General features: G+C 46.4%; 1 protein-coding gene across 1 annotated transcript; it reads left to right on the top strand.

The window, feature by feature from the left end:
• Nucleotides 1–1707: 1707 nt before the first annotated feature.
• LOC118944637 (early nodulin-75-like) lies at nt 1708–4378 on the top strand. Its single transcript, XM_036964628.1, has 2 exons — nt 1708–1954; nt 3297–4378. Exons 1-2 carry the CDS (start codon nt 1708–1710, stop codon nt 4376–4378), a joined length of 1329 nt encoding a protein of 442 aa, XP_036820523.1.
• The last annotated feature ends 14606 nt before the right edge of the window (nt 4379–18984 follow it).

Genomic DNA, 18984 nt, shown 5'->3' with positions numbered 1-18984 from the left:
CTGGGGAAGGTTTTCTGTAGTATTATAAATGTAAGAGTTCTAAACTTCCTTAATAAGCACAATGTCTCGAGTAAAAGCCAAATTGGATTTATACCAAAACATCGCACAACTGATCATATTTACACCCTACACACCCTGATAGATAATGTCCACCAAAATAATACCAAAATATACGCTTGCTTTATCGACTTCCAAAAAGCATTTGATTCTATTTGGCATACATAGGACTGTTCTACAAAGTTATTGAAAGTGGTGTAGGGGGTAAAACATATTACATAATTAAATCAATGTGTACTGGCAATACGTGCAGCATTAAAATTGGCAAGAAAATAACAGAATTCTTTAACCAGGGGCGGGGCCTTCGCCAGGGTTGCAATCTGAGCCCTGCACTCTTCAATATTTACATCAACGAATTGGCCACTATTCTAGAAAAATCCTCAACCCCTGGTGTTAGTCTCCACAATTCAGAAGTTAAATGCCTACTCTTCGCAGATGACCTATGCCTGCTGTCACCCACAGCACATGGCCTACAGCAGAGCCTGGACCTGCTAGAGCAGTACTGCCAGACCTGGGCCCTGGCAGCAAATCCCAAAAAGACTAAAATAATGATTTTCCAGAGAAGATCCAGATATCAGGGAATTAGACCAAAGTTCTCAATTGGTACAAAATAAATAGAGTACTGCACACACTACCACTACAATTACTTAGGTTTAAAAATAAGCTCAACTGGACACCTTAATGAGGCAGTGAATGAACTGAGAGAGAAAGCACACAGGGCATTCTACGCCATTAAAAAGCTAGTTCAAATTGAAATACCTATTACAATTTGGCTAAAACTAATTGAATAATTGCACTTAAGGCAGCGAGGTGTGGGGTCCACTTGCAGAACACGATTTCATCAAATGGGACAAACACTCTGAAACCCTGCATGCAGAGTTCTGTAAGATTATCCTACATGTCCAGAGGAAAACTACAAACAATGCATGCAGGGCAGAATTAGGCCAATATCCACTAATAATAAAAACTCAAAAAAGAGCAATTAAGTTTTGGAAACATCTAAAATACAGTGACAGTGAACCCCTCTCTCACTACCAAGCCCTGCAATGCCAAGAGCTGAGCAAAGAAAAGAGTCCCCTCATCCAGCTGGTCCTGGGGCTGAGTTCACAAACCTGTTCAACTAACACACTGAAGCCCTCAGGACCAGAACATCCAATCAATCAGGATAAACCAAATTACAACACAGTCAAAACAAAACTACATTGTTTATTGGGAAACACAAGCACAAACACAAAGCAAAATGCAGTGCTATCTGGCCCTAAATCGACAGTACACCGTGGCTAAATATTTGACCATGGTTACTGATCAAAACCTTAGAAAAAAATTGACAAAGTACAGGCTCAGTGAGCACAGCCTTGCCATTGAGAAGGGTATTTCCTAATGAAGCCTGCGACTGATGACGTATCCATGTTGATGGATGAGTCCTGGGGGGGATGAATCTTTGAGCATTAAACATCAGCAAAACAAAAGGGTTGATTTGTTGACTTCAGGAAACACATAAACGTGAACGCAGCAGAGAGAGTCTCGAGATTTAAGTTCCTGTTTAAGTTCCGCATCACCAGGGACTTGTCATGGTCCAACAACACCACCACCCTTGGCAAGAGGCCGCAACAGCGTCTCTACATACCAAGGCGGCTGAAGAAATCCGGCATGCCGCCCTGGATCCTCTCCAAATGCTACCACTGCGTCATGACCAGTTGCATCATGGTATGTATGGGACATTTCTCCATCCACAACCGCAAGGCCCTCCAGTGGGTGGCGAAGATGGCCCAGTACACGACTGGGACCGCACTTCCACTCATCCAGAACATCTACTCGAAACGCTGCCTGAGGAAGGCACGCAGCATCATCAAGGGCCCCACACAACCCCCAGCCACGAGCTGTTCTCTCCCCTACTGTCAGACACTTGAACTGGACTGACCACTTGCTCTGATCACACACATCACAACTGTTGCTACCAGACTCTTATTATACTACTCAATGTATACACTTGCCCCCCATCCCCCCTTCCCCAATACACGTATAAATATTGCACTTTACATTGTTCCTTCCTGTATTATGCTAATATGTTTTATTGTATTCTACTGCCACTTACTCTGTATTTTTGCATTCTTATATTGTATTATTTCTTATTGTTCTTTGCATTGTCTAGAAGGAACATGCAAGTAAGCATCCCATTGGACGATGCCTACCATGCCCCTCCCACACGTACGACCAATACAACTTGAAACCTCTCTGCTTTGGCCAATCCCATGGAATGTTCAGCACCAAGCCACACTCTCAGAGACAGAGGGCTCCACCCCACTGATAGGCAGGGTGAAATACCTAGGAGCTTTCCCCTACCCTGCAAGTAGAAGAGGCTTATCTGGCTTATATAAGCTATACTCCTGAGCAGGAGTCCCTTCTCCTCTCACTGTACCAAAGTCCAAGGGCAGAGGACACCATAACAGTCTATAGAGACTTGCAGTCAATGGCAGATGTAAAGGTCTACTGGAGGTACGTATGTATGCTGGTATGTCTTTCAAAACAACAACCAGAGAGGTATCAGCTGCCCTCTCTGCAATCGAATCTGTCCTGATTACAACCAATCTCTCCCTTTCTGCAGTGTCTGTCTTAAAAGAGCCGTGACGTCGAAAGCTTCAAACTGTTTCTGGGGCAGGAGAATATAATTCACATGGGCGTATGTGACAGGGCATTCTTTACTGTCGGGAGATTTGCGATAATGTCCTCCCCCTCCCCGTAAGGTGAGCGTCCTGCCTTGAGCTGTCCTGGGAGTCCATCAGCGGGTCACCCTGCATCCCGTTATGTCATCCCTGAGCCATTCGTCCAAAGCCCCCGGTGCCTGTCAATCAACCAGTCATTTTTTTGAAAATAAGTCATTTAACAGAAGCTCTTATCCAGAGTGACTTACAGGAGAAATATGGGTTAAGTGCCATGCTCAAGGAAACATCAACAGATTTTTCAAATAGTCGGCTCTGGGATTTGAACCAGCAGTCTTTCAGTTACAGGCCCAACGCTCTTAACTGTTAGGCAACCTGTCGGCCATAAAACAGAGTCTGTGCTGCCTCCTCTCCGTTTCCACACAGACAAACACCCAGCCAGCCTGGTTAAAACTGTTTTTTTTTTTACAGATAGTGCTTCCAACACTGCATTACTGAATATCTCCTATGCACAGCAGTCATTTTGGTTCGTTATCACCAAGCCTGAGGTTTATGAAACGTTCCCCACTGCCTCAACAGCAGACCCCTCACCTCCCCATAGACGTCCTCACAGAGACCTCCCTACACAGAGACCTCCCTACACAGAGATCTCCCTACACAGAAACCTCCCTACACAGAGACCTCCCTACACAGAGACCTCCCTACACAGAGATCTCCCTACACAGAAACCTACCTACACAGAGACCTCCCTACACAGAGACCTCTCTACACAGAAACCTACCTACACAGAGACCTCCCTACACAGAGACCTCCCTACACTGAGATCTCCCTACACAGAGACCTCCCTACACAGAGACCTCCCTACACAGAAAACTCCCTGCACAGAGACCTCCCTACACAGGAACCTCCCTACACAGAGACCTCCCTACACAGACCCCTCACCTCCCCATAGACGTCCTCACAGAGACCTCCCTACACAGAGACCTCCCTACACAGAGACCTCCCTACACAGAGACCTCCCTACACAGAAACCTACCTACACAGAGACCTCCCTACACAGAGACCTCCCTACACAGAGACATCCCTACACAGAAAACTCCCTACACAGAGACCTCCCTACACAGAAACCTCCCTACACAGAGACCTCCCTACACAGAAACCTCCCTACACAGAGACCTCCCTACACAGAGACCTCCCTACACAGAAACCTCCCTCCACAGAAACCTCCCTCCACAGAAACCTTCCTCCACAGAAACCTCCCTACACAGAAACCTCCCTACACAGAGACCTCCCTACACAGAAACCTCCCTACACAGAAACCTCCCTCCACAGAAACCTCCCTCCACAGAAACCTCCCTCCACAGAAATCTCCCTACACAGAAACCTCCCTACACAGAGACCTCCCTACACAGAGGCCTCCCTACACAGAGACCTCCCTACACAGAGACCTCCCTCCACAGAAACCTCCCTACACAGAAACCTCCCTACACAGAGACCTCCCTACACAGAGGCCTCCCTACACAGAGACCTCCCTACACAGAAACCTCCCTACACAGAGACCTCCCTACACAGAGGCCTCCCTACACAGAGACCTCCCTACACTGACCAGTAGAGAGCCAGGATGGGTTAAGTGGCCATTTGGGCTCCATCCAAGCAGATGACTGAGTGATGACACATGCCAACATGGCGTTGCATGCAGGCCTCCTTCTACAAACAGGCTCCTGAAAAAGTCCTGAACAGAGTTCACCTGAGAACTCAACCTGAAAGGCATGCATATCCCACTTTCCACCTCCCCTGGGGGGTTATTTCCACCCAGAACTGGCAACCAGACTCACAGTGTAATGCAAACAAATGTGTATGAGACAGAGGGAGAAAGAGAGTGAGTGTTTGTGTTTCAAATAAGGATCCAGTGTGTGTGTCTGTCGCCATCCCTTGGGGTGTCTAGCTTGTTTATCTTTCTATATTCATAAACAATACGAGTGTGTATTTCTGCTCTAGGACTGTCTGTGTGTGCGTGTGTGTGTGTGTGTGTGTGTGTGTGTGTGTGTGAGGAGCAGCTGAGAAGGTGCTCATTATACCTGTTAGGGCATGATGTGTTTTACACGTTGAATGCATGTAGTGGGCTATATACCAGAGCCATCTATTTAATAAATTAAGCAAATGCCGGGGTTTTGCCATAAACGATATGTGTTTGTATGTGTAGTGAAGTGGACATGTGTATGGAATAATTTAATTTCATATTTGTCTGACGATATGTTTTTCAGTTTGTTTGTGGGGGTAGGGGGAGTGCAGTGCGTGGATGCATCGGGCATCGGTACAGACAGTGCACTTCAGAGGCAAACTGAGTGGGGCAGTGAGAAGGGAGAGGTCAGTGGAAGGGAGCGGGCAGTAGGTTGACGAAGGGCACACAGTGTGCTTCTGTCTCTGAAAGAGCCCCATTGATGCTAGGAGTCATGGATGCAGATGAACAAGGGGCCTTCCAGCCGACATGTCGCAGCATGGAGACACACTGCACATCCAACCCCATCCCTCGCCCCGCCTCATCCCCTCCACTCTGTAGCTAGTTCCATAGCCCACCCCAAGACACCGCCCACCCGAACAAACTCACCCAGCCTATTCATACCAGCCTACAGACACACGGACGAACAACCTCACCCAGCCTATTCATACCAGCCTACAGACACACGGACGAACAGAGAGACGGATATAAACCAAGCAGCAAAACAAGTCCTCAAACATCACGCACGTGTCTGCACACAAAGAAACACATGTGTATGCACACTAAGAAACACACGGGCATGCATGCAAAACACACACCCACTCCACACACAGCAGACCTGCCCTCTGGTCACTGGAGCACTGGTCACGTCACTTAGTGAACGTGGTTCAAACTAGAATCTGTATTTGGTGAAACAGCGCCACTGTTGGCCCCAGCGCCTTTTTATTTTGCTGGCAAAATGGAGGAGAGGAGCATCCGACAGGGTGGTACATTGTTTCCGCAGTGCATACTCTGCTGCTCTGGGGGGGGGGGGGGGGGGGGGGGACTGTGTTCGTTGTTTGAAGTAACTTTGTTTTAGTAATATCCCAAACAGTCGTGTCAGTTTCACCAAATATGGATTCTAGCTTTAATATACACTGAGTGTACAAAACATTAGGAACCCATTCCTAATATTGAGTTGCACCCCCTTTTGCCCTCAGAACAGCCTCACAATTTGTCAGGGCATGGACTCTACAATGTGTCGAAAGCATTCCATAGGGATGCTGGGCCGTGTTGACTCCAATGCTTCCTACGGTTGTGTCAAGTTGGCTGGATGTCCTTTGGGTGGTGGACCATTATTGATGCACACGGGAAACTGTTGAGCGTGAAAAACCCAGCAGTGTTGCAGTTCTTGACATGCTCAAACCGGTGCGCCTGGCACCTACTACCATGCCTTTTTCAAAGGCATTTCAATATTTGGGCTTGCCCATTCACCCTCCGAATGGCACACTTAAACAATCCATGTCTCAATTGTCTCAAGGCTTAAAACTCCTTCCTTAACCTGTCTCCTCTTCATCGACACACTGATGGAAGTGGATTTAACAAGTGACATCAATAAGGGACCATAGCTTCCACCTGGATTCACCTGGTCAGTCACGTCATGGAAAGAGCAGGTTGTCAGATCTCCCCAAGGAGATGTGGGTGTAGAGTCAGGCTCAGGAGAACCAAGTACCAAAGAAAGGGCGTTTTATTTAACTGACTCAAGAAAAGAACAACAGGACTCTGGGCTACAGTAATAGCACTGAAAACCCTCACTCAGACACAGTCCAGGGGGGGAAAAAAACCCATGTAGAACATGAGCAAATAAAACGAAAACAAAAACATTCCCGCACAAAACCCCAAAGGAAATGTCGAATTAAATACACCCCCCCCCCCCCCCTAATTAACCAAAGTGAAACCAGGTGATACACAAAACAGACATAACCAAAAGAAAAGGAAAAAGGATTGGTGGCAGCTAGTAGACCGGAGACGCCGAGCGCCGCCCGAACAGGGAGAGGAGCCACAAGTCCTGTGACATGTCTTGTACACTCTGTGTAAATCCATCTGGGTGAGTCTGTGGCTGAGTCCAAATACCCATACTTGTGTTCTAAACAGTAGTCATTTTAGGTATGCGAAATTTCAAAATATCGAGTATGCTTTTAATGCCAGGATGTTTTACTCGTTTAAGATTTTCATCTAGTAGAATTCGCTGCACACTTTTCAGGAAGAAGATGGCCTTTTCCAGAGCCAGGTGTGTTCGACAACAGCTGATAATCAGCTGATAATGAGACAAGGGGATCCGCTGTACCCAAATTAACCAACGGCAGGAATCATCGCAACTGAGCATGAGATGACTCGTTCTCACGATGGGTGAGCCTAGTATGATGATATTTGTTGCTTACTGAATTAGTTTTTATTAAACAGTACATTGGAAATAGTTTGCAGTACGATTAGCGCACTGTACTGCTGACTTTCCATCCCAAAACACGCAGCTCAATCACGCAGTCAATCAAAATCAACACATATAGCTTTAAATCAGCAAAGGGTTGACATGGTAGCCAATATTAAACCGGTTTTACTGTCCTGACAAGTCCAGTGTGTGTGTTTTATTGGAGTCAGTGTACTGTATGCAGTGTGTGTGTGTGTGTGTGTGTGTGTGTGTGTGTGTGTGTGTGTGTGTGTGTGTGTGTGTGTGTGTGTGTGTGTGTGTGTGTGTGTGTGTGTATTGTTAGATCAGCTGTTTTGGGAATGGAGACCGCACTGCTAGTTAAAAGGAGGCAGGCTATCTACAGGCCCGGAGTGATGTTAGGACCAGCTGGTGAATACAGTCACTGAGTAAACACACTGTCAATGCTGCCTGGACGGATGGAGAGAACCAGAGTAGGCCCAAATGAAAGGGAGAGATAGAGGGACGAGAGTTTAAAATTGTGAAACGGTAGAGATTCCTCAGCACAGGGCAAAGGGGACGATTTTCTCTCTCAGCTGATCTTCTTCCCTTTCATGTTTATGAAGCCAGACATGATCCTCCAACTCATGGCGTATGAACCCAGTGTACCTTACAGTCTGGCGAACGAATAGAATAGAATCAATCACTTAAATGTATTTAGAAAGCCCTTTTCACCTCAGCAGATGTCACAAACTGCCATACAGAAACCCAGGATAAAAACCCCAAACAGCAAACAGTGCAGATGTAGAAGCATGAATGAGTTATAGGTATCATAGTAAAGGACACAGACTGTTGCTCCAAGATGTCTAATCGTTGTCTCAGACCATCAGAGTATTATCTAGCGAGCATGAAAATAGAGTCTGTGTCAGTGTATCAGATTTACATCAGAGGGGTCACCATGAACTCACACTCACGAACAAGCGCTTACACACCGACCCCTACACTCACGTACGCACCTACGCACACACGCACGCACACTGTCTCAGACGTCCACAGCTTGGTTTAACAGAGAGCCCAGTTGTTCCCCCAGTTCCTCCTTCCCCTCCTCAGACGAGACGGCGCAGGTCTACATTTCAAAGGCCAAGGTCACGGTGGCCTACATGCGTACACCAGGAAGTCAGACGCTAGTGAGAGTAATTAGGGGGCTGGGGAGTGGAAGCCTTCAATCTCTCTCCCGACTCTGTCCATCTCTCTCTCTCTCTCTCTCTCTCTCTCTCTATATATATATATATATATATATATATATATATGCCCAATTTCACTCTCTTTCCTCTTCTTATGTAACCTCTTCATAAGCTTTTCTATAAACTTTATTGGTAACTCCTCTAAAGATTCTCCAATGATATAACAATCTAAACATTTGATTTTGGTCATGTTTGAATGAAACATAATGGAAGAAATCCTTCTCCTCTCCTTTCTCTGTTCAAACTTTCCCTGTTAATTCTCACAGGTCTTTCCAAGATGTATGTTTTGTCTTGTCCCACCGTGTCCCGTGTAAATATCGTTTTCCTTTGTTTTTATCCGTATATATTTCGTATATACTTTAATCTCACTTTCCATCTACGGACTGAATATACTCTCCTGCAACCTGCCTCACCCAATGTGGTACGGATCTGCTATTTTTTGTACTTTAGAACCGGAACCCCCATCAGAAGCTAGCCAGCTAACTAGCTACTAGCTAGTAGTCAGTTAGCCACTGCTAGCGGTCTTCACCGTTAACTCGGACACCAGCCAGCCTCAGCTCGGTCAATACCTGCCAGTCTGCACAGCGCGATATCAACCCAGAGCATATTGGACTGCTTTTTCTCTACCACATCTCCGGATTCCAACCGCAAGCGCTGAACCTTTACACCGGATCATTGCAGCTAGCTAGCTGCAATCCGAGTGGCTACTCCTGGCTAACGTTTCTGTCCCAAAGCAAGCACCAGTTAGCCTTGAGCTAGCCTCGAGCTAGGCCCATCTCCCGACTAGCCGAGAAGGTCCACCAGCAAATTCTTGGGCTACAATACCTCTTTTGTCAATTGGCCTGGACCCTTTACTGCCAACACGGAGCCCCGCCGATCCATCATGACTGGTCTGCCGACGTAATTGTCCGAGGTGCTAGCCCCGGCCCGCTAGCTGTCTGAATCGCTGTGTCTCCAGCTCGCCTAGTGTAGGAGCGACTACTGAATCGGCTCCCTGACTCACCTATTGCTTCTCATTGGACCCTATGATCACTCGGCTACACATGCCTTTCCCTAATGTCAATATGCCCTGTCTATTGCTGTTTTGGTTAGTGATTATTGTCTTATTTCACTGTAGAGCCCCTAGCCATGCCCAATATGCCTTAGATAGCCCATTTGTCCCACCCCCCACACATGCGGTGACCTCACCTGGCTTAACTGGTGCCTCTAGAGACAAAACCTCTCTCATCGTCACTCAATGCCTAGGTTTACCTCCACTGTACCCACACCCTTGTCTGTACATTATTCCTTGAAAGCAGGAAGCACCAGTGACTCTGGTCAAATGATGGTCAAATGAAGCAGATGCTAAACTACAGGACTGTTTGCTATCACAGAATGGAACATGTTCCGGGATTCTTCTGATGGCAATGAGGAGTACACCACATCAGTCACTGGCTTTATCAATAAGTGCATTGAGGACGTCGTCCCCACAGCGACTGTACGTACATACCCCAACCAGAAGCCATGAATTACAGGCAACATTCGCACTGAGCTAAAGTATAGAGCTGCCGCTTTCAAGGTGCTGGACTCTAACCCAGAAGCTTACAACCTGCGATGAACCATCAAACAGGCAAAGCGTAAATACCGGGCAAAGATTGAATCATACTACACCGGCTCCGAAGCTCATGTTATGTGGCAGGCCTTGCAAACTATTACAGACTACAAAGGGAAGCACAGCCGTGAGCTGCCCAGTGACACGAGCCTACCAGATGAGCTAAATCACTTCTATGCTCGCTTCGAGACAAACAACACTTCGAGGCAAGCAACACTGAGGCATCAGTTGTTTCCGGACGACTGTGTGATCACTCTCTCCGTAGCCGACGTGAGTAAGACCTTTAAACAGGTCAACATACACAAGGCTGCGGGGCCAGATGGATGACCAGGACGTGTGCTCCGGGCATGTGCTGACCAACTGGCAGGTGTCTTCACTGACATGCCCCTGATTAAGTCTGTAATACCAACATGTTTCAAGCAGACCACCATAGTCCCTGTGCCCAAGAACACAAAGGCAACCTGCCTAAATATCTACAGACCTGTAGCACTTACGTCCGTATCCATGAAGTGCTTTGAAAGATTTGTAATGGCTCACATCAACATCATTATCCCAGAAACCTTAGACCCACTCCAATTTGCATACCGCCCAAACAGATCCACAGATGATGCAGTACATCACTGAGGCTAAGCTGCCTGCCATCCAGGACCTCTACACCAGGCGGTGTCAGAGGAAGGCCCTAAAAATGGTCAAAGACCCCAGCCACCCCAGTCATAGACTGTTCTCTCTACTACCGCATGGCAAGCGGTACCGGAGTGCCAAGTCTAGGACAAAAAGGCTTCTCAACAGTTTTTACCCCCAAGCCATAAGACTCCTGAACAGGTAATCAAATGGCTACCCGGACTATTGTGTGTCCCCCCTACCACTCTTTCTACACTGCTGCTACTCTCTGTTTATCATATATGCATAGTCACTTTAACTATATATTCATGTACATACTACCTCAATTGGGCCAACCAACCAGTGCTCCCGCACATTGGCTAACCGGGCTATCTGCATTGTGTCCCACCCACCACCCGCCAACCCCTCTTTTACGCTACTGCTACTCTCTGTTAATCATATATGCATAGTCACTTTAACCATATCTACATGTACATACTACCTCAATCAGCCTGGCTAACCGGTGTCTGTATGTAGCCTCGCTACTTTTATAGCCTCACTACTGTATATAGCCTGTGTTTTTACTGTTGTTTTATTTCTTTACCTACCTATTGTTCACATAACACCTTTTTGCACTATTTGTTAGAGACTGTAAGTAAGCATTTCACTGTAAGGTCAGAGACCTGTTGTATTAAGCGCACGTGACAAATAAACTTTGATTTGATTTGAATCTTTTCTTCCACGCCCAGAAATCTTCTCCTTTTACTCTCTGTTCCGAATGCACTAGACGACCAGTTCTTATAGCCTTTAGCCGTACCCTTATCCTACTCCTCCTCTGTTCGTCTGGTGATGTAGAGGTTAACCCAGGCCCTGCAGCCCCCAGCACCACTCCCATTCCCCAGGCGCTCTCATTTATTGACTTCTGTAACCGTAAAATACTTGGTTTCATGCATGTTAACATCAAAAGCCTCCTCCCTAAGTTTGTTATATTCACTGCTTTAGCACACCGCCAACCCTGATGTCCTTGCCGTGTCTGAATCCTGGCTTAGGAAGGCTACAAAAAATCTTGAAATTTCTATCCCCAGATACAAAATATTCCGACAAGATAGAACTGCCAAAAGGGTCGGAGTTGCAATCTACTGCAGAGATAGCCTGCAGAGTTCTGTCATACTATCCAGGTCTGTGCCCAAACAATTCAAGCTTCTACTTTTAAAAATCCACCTTTCCAGAAACAACTCTCTCACCGTTGCCGCTTCTATAGACCACCCTCAGCCCCCAGCTGTGCCCTGGACACCATATGTGAATTGATTGCCCCATCTATCTTCAGAGTTCGTACTGTTAGGTGACCTAAACTGGGATATGCTTAACACCCCGGCCGTCCTACAATCTAAGCTATACGCCCTCAATCTCACAAAAATGATCAAGGAACCTACCAGGTACAACCCTAAATCCGTAACCATGGGCACTCTCTTAGATATCATACAGAACAACTTTCCCTATAAATACACCTCTCCTGTCTTCAACCAGGATCTCAGCGATCACTGCCTCATTGCCTGCGTCCACAGTCAAATGACCAGCCTCATCACTGTCAAACGCTCCCTAAAACACTTCAGCGAGCAGGCCTTTCTAATCGACCTGGCCCGGGTACCCTGGAAGGATATTGACCTCATCCCGTCAGTAGAGGATGACTGGTTGCTCTATAAAAGGGTTTTCCTCACCATCTTAAATAAGCATTCCCCATTCACAAAATGTAGAACTAAGAACAGATATAGCCCTTGGTTCACCCCAGACTTGACTGCCCTTGACCAGCACAAAAACATCCTGTGGCATTCTGCATTAGCATCGAATAGCCCCCGTGATATTCAACTTTTCAGGGAAGTCAGAAACCAATATACACAGTCAGTTAGGAATACAAAGGCTAGCTTTTTCAAACAGATATTAACATCCTGTAGCACTAACTCCAAAAATCTTTGGGACACTGTAAAGTCCATGGAGAATAAGAGCACCTCATCCAACCTGCCCACTGGTCATCTCCAAAGCCAACACTTCCTTTGGCTGCCTTTCCTTCCAGTTCTCTGCTGCCAATGACTGGAACGAATTGCAAGAATCACTGAAGCTGGAGACTCGTATCTCCCTCACTAACTTTAAGCATCAGCAGTTAGAGCAGCTTACCGATCAATGTACCTGTACACAGCCAATCTGTAAATAGCCCACCCAACTACCTCATCCCCATATTGTTCTTTATCTTATTGCTCTTTTGCACCCCAGTATGAACATCATCATCTGCACATCTATCACTCCAGTGTTAATGCTCAATTGTAATTATTTTGCCTCTACGGCCTATTTATTGCCTTACCTCCCTAATTCTTCTACATTTACAAACACTGTACATATATTTTTCTATTGTGTTCTTGACTGTACGTTTGTTTATGTGTAACTCTGTGTTCTTGTTTTTGTCGCACTGCTCTGCTTTATCTTTGCCAGGTCTCAGTTGCAAATGAGAACTTGTTCTCAACTGGCTTACCTGGTTTAATAAAGGTGAAATAAAATAAAACCCCTTATGTAAAAACCACATTCATTTTATGTCATCTCATGTAATTTGTTCCAATATCACATGTGATTTTAGGTGAAGTTAATGTTATCACGTGACAAAGTGTAATGCATCGTGACAACATGAAACTACATGTGATTATCATATGGGAAACCATGTGTTTTTTTTTAAAGGGCCCTCACAGTCTTCTACGCCATCTCTCCTCCGCCATCTCTCCCCTGCCTATCTCTATCTTTCCCAGCTCCTCGTTATATCACTCAATCCTTCACTAACTCCCTCTCTGTCTCTCTGTGTCTCACTCCCTTTCTCGCCCTGCCTCTCTGTCTCATCCTACCCTGACCCCTGTTCTGACCTGATTCGGGGTAACCATGCCCTTGGTCTACGGCTCACTGGCCATTCTTTAATGCTTTACGGAAAACTATCTCCATGGTAATCCTCTTAGGCGGGTCAACATTCGACAATGGATCACCAAGAGAGGCCCAATCCATCCCAAAGTGCAGAAAACACATTTGAAACACACTAAAACACTTACTTTATTGATTTAAATTGGGTGAAAAGGTGATCCTCCTTGCTCTACTTCTTCGTGTGAGTTACGGTCCTAAAAGGAACTGACACACATAGACATCATCATGACCCCAAACCTCACAAACAACAACTCCACAGGCCCTGGTGCTTTATCAGGCCCCACAATGGGAGCACATGAGAGAGAAAAACAGGCAAAAGAAAAGACACCGGACAAAAACACCTCGATCAAAGGCATCGAAACCTTTTTTTTTTTCTACGATAGAGAGAGACAGAAAGAGAGAGGAGGAACCTGCTTTTCAATGGGCCGTTCTGGGAAAGCATCGGCCACACAAGAGAGGGACCAAAAGCAAACGGATGATATGGATTTACGTTGGCCAGTGGAATGACAAAGGGAGTTTGTTCTTACATACTTTGGTGGCAATGACGCATTCACAAAGAAACGTTGAGTGGGGTGAGGGGGGGGGGGGGGGGGGGGGTGAATGAATAGAAAAGGGAGAGAATGGGCTGACGGAAACGCTGTACAATAGTTTATTAATGTGTAAGGGACAGGGCAAACGTCAGTGTCTAAACTACTTTAAGATTTAACTCAAACATTCAGTTGAAGTTTGGAAGTGATTATTCACACATCCTCGTCTAAAATGAATTTAAGGGGGACATTTTCTTGGAAACCTGTGGAGTTGACGACTGCAACACAGAGTTGTCAAATCTTCTTTGTCTGTTTCTCAAAGAAAGACCAAACCACCCTTACAAGAGGCTGTTCAGCATAGACCGTACTGTACTGTTTTCAACATTCTGACAATAACCTGCTAACCCCTATAGATTTTAACCAAGAGAATGCAACAAGTAGATTATTAGCAGACTGCAGGGACAAAGTGCAACTCTAAAAAGGACACACTGTGAGCTTTTACATATGTTTAGATTAAACCGGGTTCTTAGTGCAGGGGCAACTCAGATACACAGGGCTAAAGGGCCAAGAGTTCACCGAAACTAAAGTCATGAGCACCTCATCACCTTACAGGATTGAGAGTTTGCAACATTCTCATGGTAGAGCTCAACAAAAACGACCTTTCTGAAAACATAAACAACTCTCTGAAAACAGACTGAGACCGAACCCTCTCTCTCTCTGACTTGTCATGTTGTCCAGGTACAGACGCCAGGCCTGGACAGTGTCTGGGGTCCAACAGAGCCTCCAGAGAGGGCACATCCTGTCCAAGGGGGGACCAGGGGGAGCATCCCTAACCCCGGGAGGTGGGAGGGATCAGGTCAGGGGTCAGGGCTACTCTCCCAGGTTTCAAAGCTGGCTGGGGGCTGGGGGGGTCAGAGGTGAGGAGAGGGGGGGCTCAGATTTGGGGGGGGGGTCCCCCTCTCAGGGGTCAGCTCTAGTTAAGGCTGCTGTGTCTTTGTGGAGCGAGGCGAGGCGGCAGACACACTAATGGCTTCCGCAATTAAACACTAAAAGTGGAAGCGATTAGCTCGTCCGCTTAAAGAGGCAATGAGCGCCTTGACGACGGCCGCATGGACCCAATTACCTTGTCTGTCTCCGAGAGCTTGTTACCCAGCATTCATTGCATGCAGCGGGGCTTAACTCAGTGATTGAAGTTGGTCATCCAGAAATCAATCACTCAGGACCAGGGCACCTCTCCTATTGACCCCAGTATATAAACAAAGTCACTGTGTGGGACTACTACATATGGGACGTGTTTCAAAAGGGGATAAAGAGTAAAGACACTATTAGCTTAGAGAGGGAGAGGGAGAGGGAGAGGGAGAGGGAGAGGGAGAGGGAGAGGGAGAGGGAGAAAGAGAGAGAGAGAGAGAGAGAGAGAGAGAGAGAGAGAGAGAGAGAGAGAGAGAGAGAGATGAAGGGGCATTGTTGGGGAGAGAATGAGAATGATTATTGTTGGAAGATTGGTAGGTAAAATACTTTAAGGAACAGATCACTCTGAGGGGGGTGAAAGGAGGATAAAAGAGAGGAAGAGAAGGCAGAGAGAAAGAAAGTGAGAAACTGAATGCAAATATTTAGATGTGGGCTCCAGAGTGGCACAGCGGTCTAAGGCACTGTATCTCAGTGCTAGAGGTGTCACTACAGACACCCTGGTTCAAATCCAGGCTGTATCACAACCGGCTGTGATTGGGAGTCCCATAGGGCGGTGCACAATTGGCCCAGCGTTGTCTGGGTGTGGCCAGTGTTCTTAACTGATTTGCCATGTTAAATGAAGGACAAGACAGACAGAGTGTGAGTAAGAGGTGGAGAGAGTGAGGAGTGTAGGGAAAGAGTGAAATAAGCTAAGTAAATGAACTTGGTAAAAGAAAGAGTGGGTGCAAAAAGAAGGATAGCGAGGAGCGAGGAGTCGTACTGCAAAAAGAAGAGAGGGGCACACTTATGTAACCCTCTCCATTACTGCCAACAGCTGGGTCTGGGCTTGCTGTAAACCTCCAGACTTCATGTGTATGTTACTAATAACATCAGAAACTGGACTGAGAACAGACATGGTCCTGGTCTTGATCCTTGGCAAAGACACGTTTTTGGGAAACTCTTATAGAGGTAACTGAGGCAGAGGCAAAGGAAAGTGGTCGGGAGAATGAAGTAGTACAGGCGTCAGAATCCAGCTCTCAACAAGCGTCGGTCCACCCGTTGATTGTAATTTGCATTTGAAAACGTGCAGGGAAGGAGCATGCGATCTGGAACAGGGACCGTTTTTTGAGCACCCATCACTGACACCGACAACTATTGAAAATGTTTCCACAGTAAACACACACACACAAGCGGACCATTAGACGGAACACAAACAACTGCGTAGGGGGATACGAAAAATGCTTGTGAAATCGATTCCGATCTATTTGACCACTGAGCAAGAAAAACCTAATGCGTCATAGGAGTGAATAATGACCTTTTAACAGTGATGTTATCACTGACCAACAACTCTGTTTACTGGTTTCACCAATCTGTGTTTTCTTTGTGAATGAAACTGCACTTCTGGCACAAACAGCTATGAGATCATTACTTTTCGGACGCACGAGACAGATTAGCTGGGCGGTTGTAACATGTCTGGCTTGCTTTCTTCCAAACACACAGCCAGGGAAACGGAGGATAGGATCAGTACTGAGGCCTGGGGGGGAGGGTCATTAGGTCGGTAGGTAGGGTTGCTCACACAGACACACGCACGCACGCACGCACGCACGCACACACACACACACACACACACACACACACACACAGAACTTATCTGTCCCATATGAGAGATCAAAGAGCAAGACCATCAAACAAAGAAGGGGGAACGCCAACAAAAACAAACTCCTGTAGAGATACAGGTTGAGAAGGAGGGAGCGGGAGAAAGAGAACTGAGAGAGAGGGAGAGAGAGTGGAGAGAGCAAGAGAGAGAAAAACTGAGCGAGAGGGAGAGAGAGTGGAGAGAGCAAGAGAGAGAACAACTGAGCGAGAGGGAGAGAGAGTGGAGAGAGCAAGAGAGAGAAAAACCAACTTGAGCGAGAAACTATTGCATAGCTAAAACGAGGCGAGGTCACCACACCGACCCGCTCAGCGCACACAAAACAAATACTGGGCACCTCCCAAAAGGTCAATCAGACAACCACAACCAAGTGGGACGCTGCCGTCAGCCAATCATACATTCTGGTTGTGACTTCAGAGGTACAGTTGGATTCAGACCAGGAAATGTGATCTATGCTGGAGAGCAAAATGCTCCAAAGAGTTCCTCTTGGAAATCCCAACCTTATTTGAATTTAGGCCCCAGAGCCTCCACTCTCGGGCTCCGGTTTCACCAGCCATTTCGTTTACCAGAAATGAGGCGGAGAGAGAGAGAGAGAACTTTTCATGCCTCAGATACAATTTGGCACCAGGGGCCGAAACTAACTACAGTTCAGGCAAGTTGACGTCAGGAAGCACGTACAGTGTAGACACGTATGGAAATGTGAAACACACAATAGCATCGTATCTAAACTTTCATGTTCGTTACTCAATTTTGAGGGCCGAGTTTCGAAACATCGGGAGAGTTCTCACTTCCAGGTGATAAGCAGACAGTCATTAACTTAGATTCACAATGCAGGGAAGTTTCTACTCTCCATAACAGCCACGGTAAGGCTGAGAGATATTGTTCTACTTCCATCAGATGGTCTATTTTAGACAGCACAGCATGAATTGCCTTTTCAGCTGGGTGCGCTGTAGTTTACACACTGGGATTACATCTCCTCCTATTCACAGGAGGTGGACAACAATACAAAGGCCACATGTGACCAGCACTCACATGACAGCATTATGTTTGCGTGCAAATGTGCTCAAATTCAAAGAACCACTGGAATAACAACAAAAGGTCCACACTGAGTTTACATACAAATGCATACAGACATGCATGTATGCTTGCATACGCACACACACAAACACATACACACAATAATGCACACAAACTATGACACGTGGTACGCAGACCAGCGACCAGCTGGTCCAGAGTCAGAGATAGCTCTTTTTATGGCCTATCAACCAGAGGCTGTTCAAAGGCTGAGCCACTGACCTCGGACCTGGGAAAGTGAGATGAGTTCAATTAGCTCTCTCTAACTAGACAGAGAGAGATGTCTAGAAAAGGTCATCAAACAATCAACGAGCCCAGAGCTGACCTGACCAGAAGCACATGCTGCTTCATGTCGGCTTTATGGCAGTGCCCACAGTCTATGTGACTTTATGTTGTCTTCATGGCAGTGTCCATGGTCTATGGGGCTTCATGTTGTCTTTATTACAGTGTCCATGGTCTATGGGACTTTATGTTGTCTTCATGGCAGTGTCCACAGTCTATGGGACTTCATGTTGTCTTTATTACAGTGTCCATGGTCTATGGGACTTTATGTTGTCTTTATCACAGTGTCCATGGTCTATGGGAATTTTTCTTGTATTCATGGCAGTGTCCATGGTCTATGGGAATTTATCTTGTCTTCATGGCAGTGTCCACAGTCTATGGGACTTTATGTTGTCTTTATCACAGTCTCCATGGTCTATGGGACTTTATGTTGTCTTCATGGCAGTGTCCACAGTCTATGGAGCTTCATGTTGTCTTTATTACAGTGTCCATGGTCAATGGGACTTTATGTTGTCTTCATGGCAGTGTCCACAGTCTATGGGGCTTCATGTTGTCTTTATTACAGTGTCCATGGTCTATGGGACTTTATGTTGTCTTCATGGCAGTGTCCACAGTCTATGGGACTTCATGTTGTCTTTATTACAGTGTCCATGGTCTATGGGACTTTATGTTGTCTTCATGGCAGTGTCCACAGTCTATGGGACTTCATGTTGTCTTTATTACAGTGTCCATGGTCTATGGGACTTTATGTTGTCTTTATCACAGTGTCC

Source organism: Oncorhynchus mykiss, chromosome 27 (genome assembly GCF_013265735.2).
Source record: "Oncorhynchus mykiss isolate Arlee chromosome 27, USDA_OmykA_1.1, whole genome shotgun sequence".
Taxonomy (NCBI): Eukaryota; Metazoa; Chordata; class Actinopteri; order Salmoniformes; family Salmonidae; genus Oncorhynchus; species Oncorhynchus mykiss.
This window is presented reverse-complemented; position numbering and strand designations above follow the sequence as displayed.

Excerpts from the sequence above, each read along its gene's own strand:
- LOC118944637 (XM_036964628.1), top strand. The coding sequence starts at position 1,708 with ATGCCGCCCTGGATCCTCTCCAAATGCTACCACTGCGTCATGACCAGT. Across the intron at positions 1,955-3,296 it reads GAGCTGTTCTCTCCCCTACT|CAGACCCCTCACCTCCCCAT; the intron begins GTCAGACACTTG and ends CTGCCTCAACAG.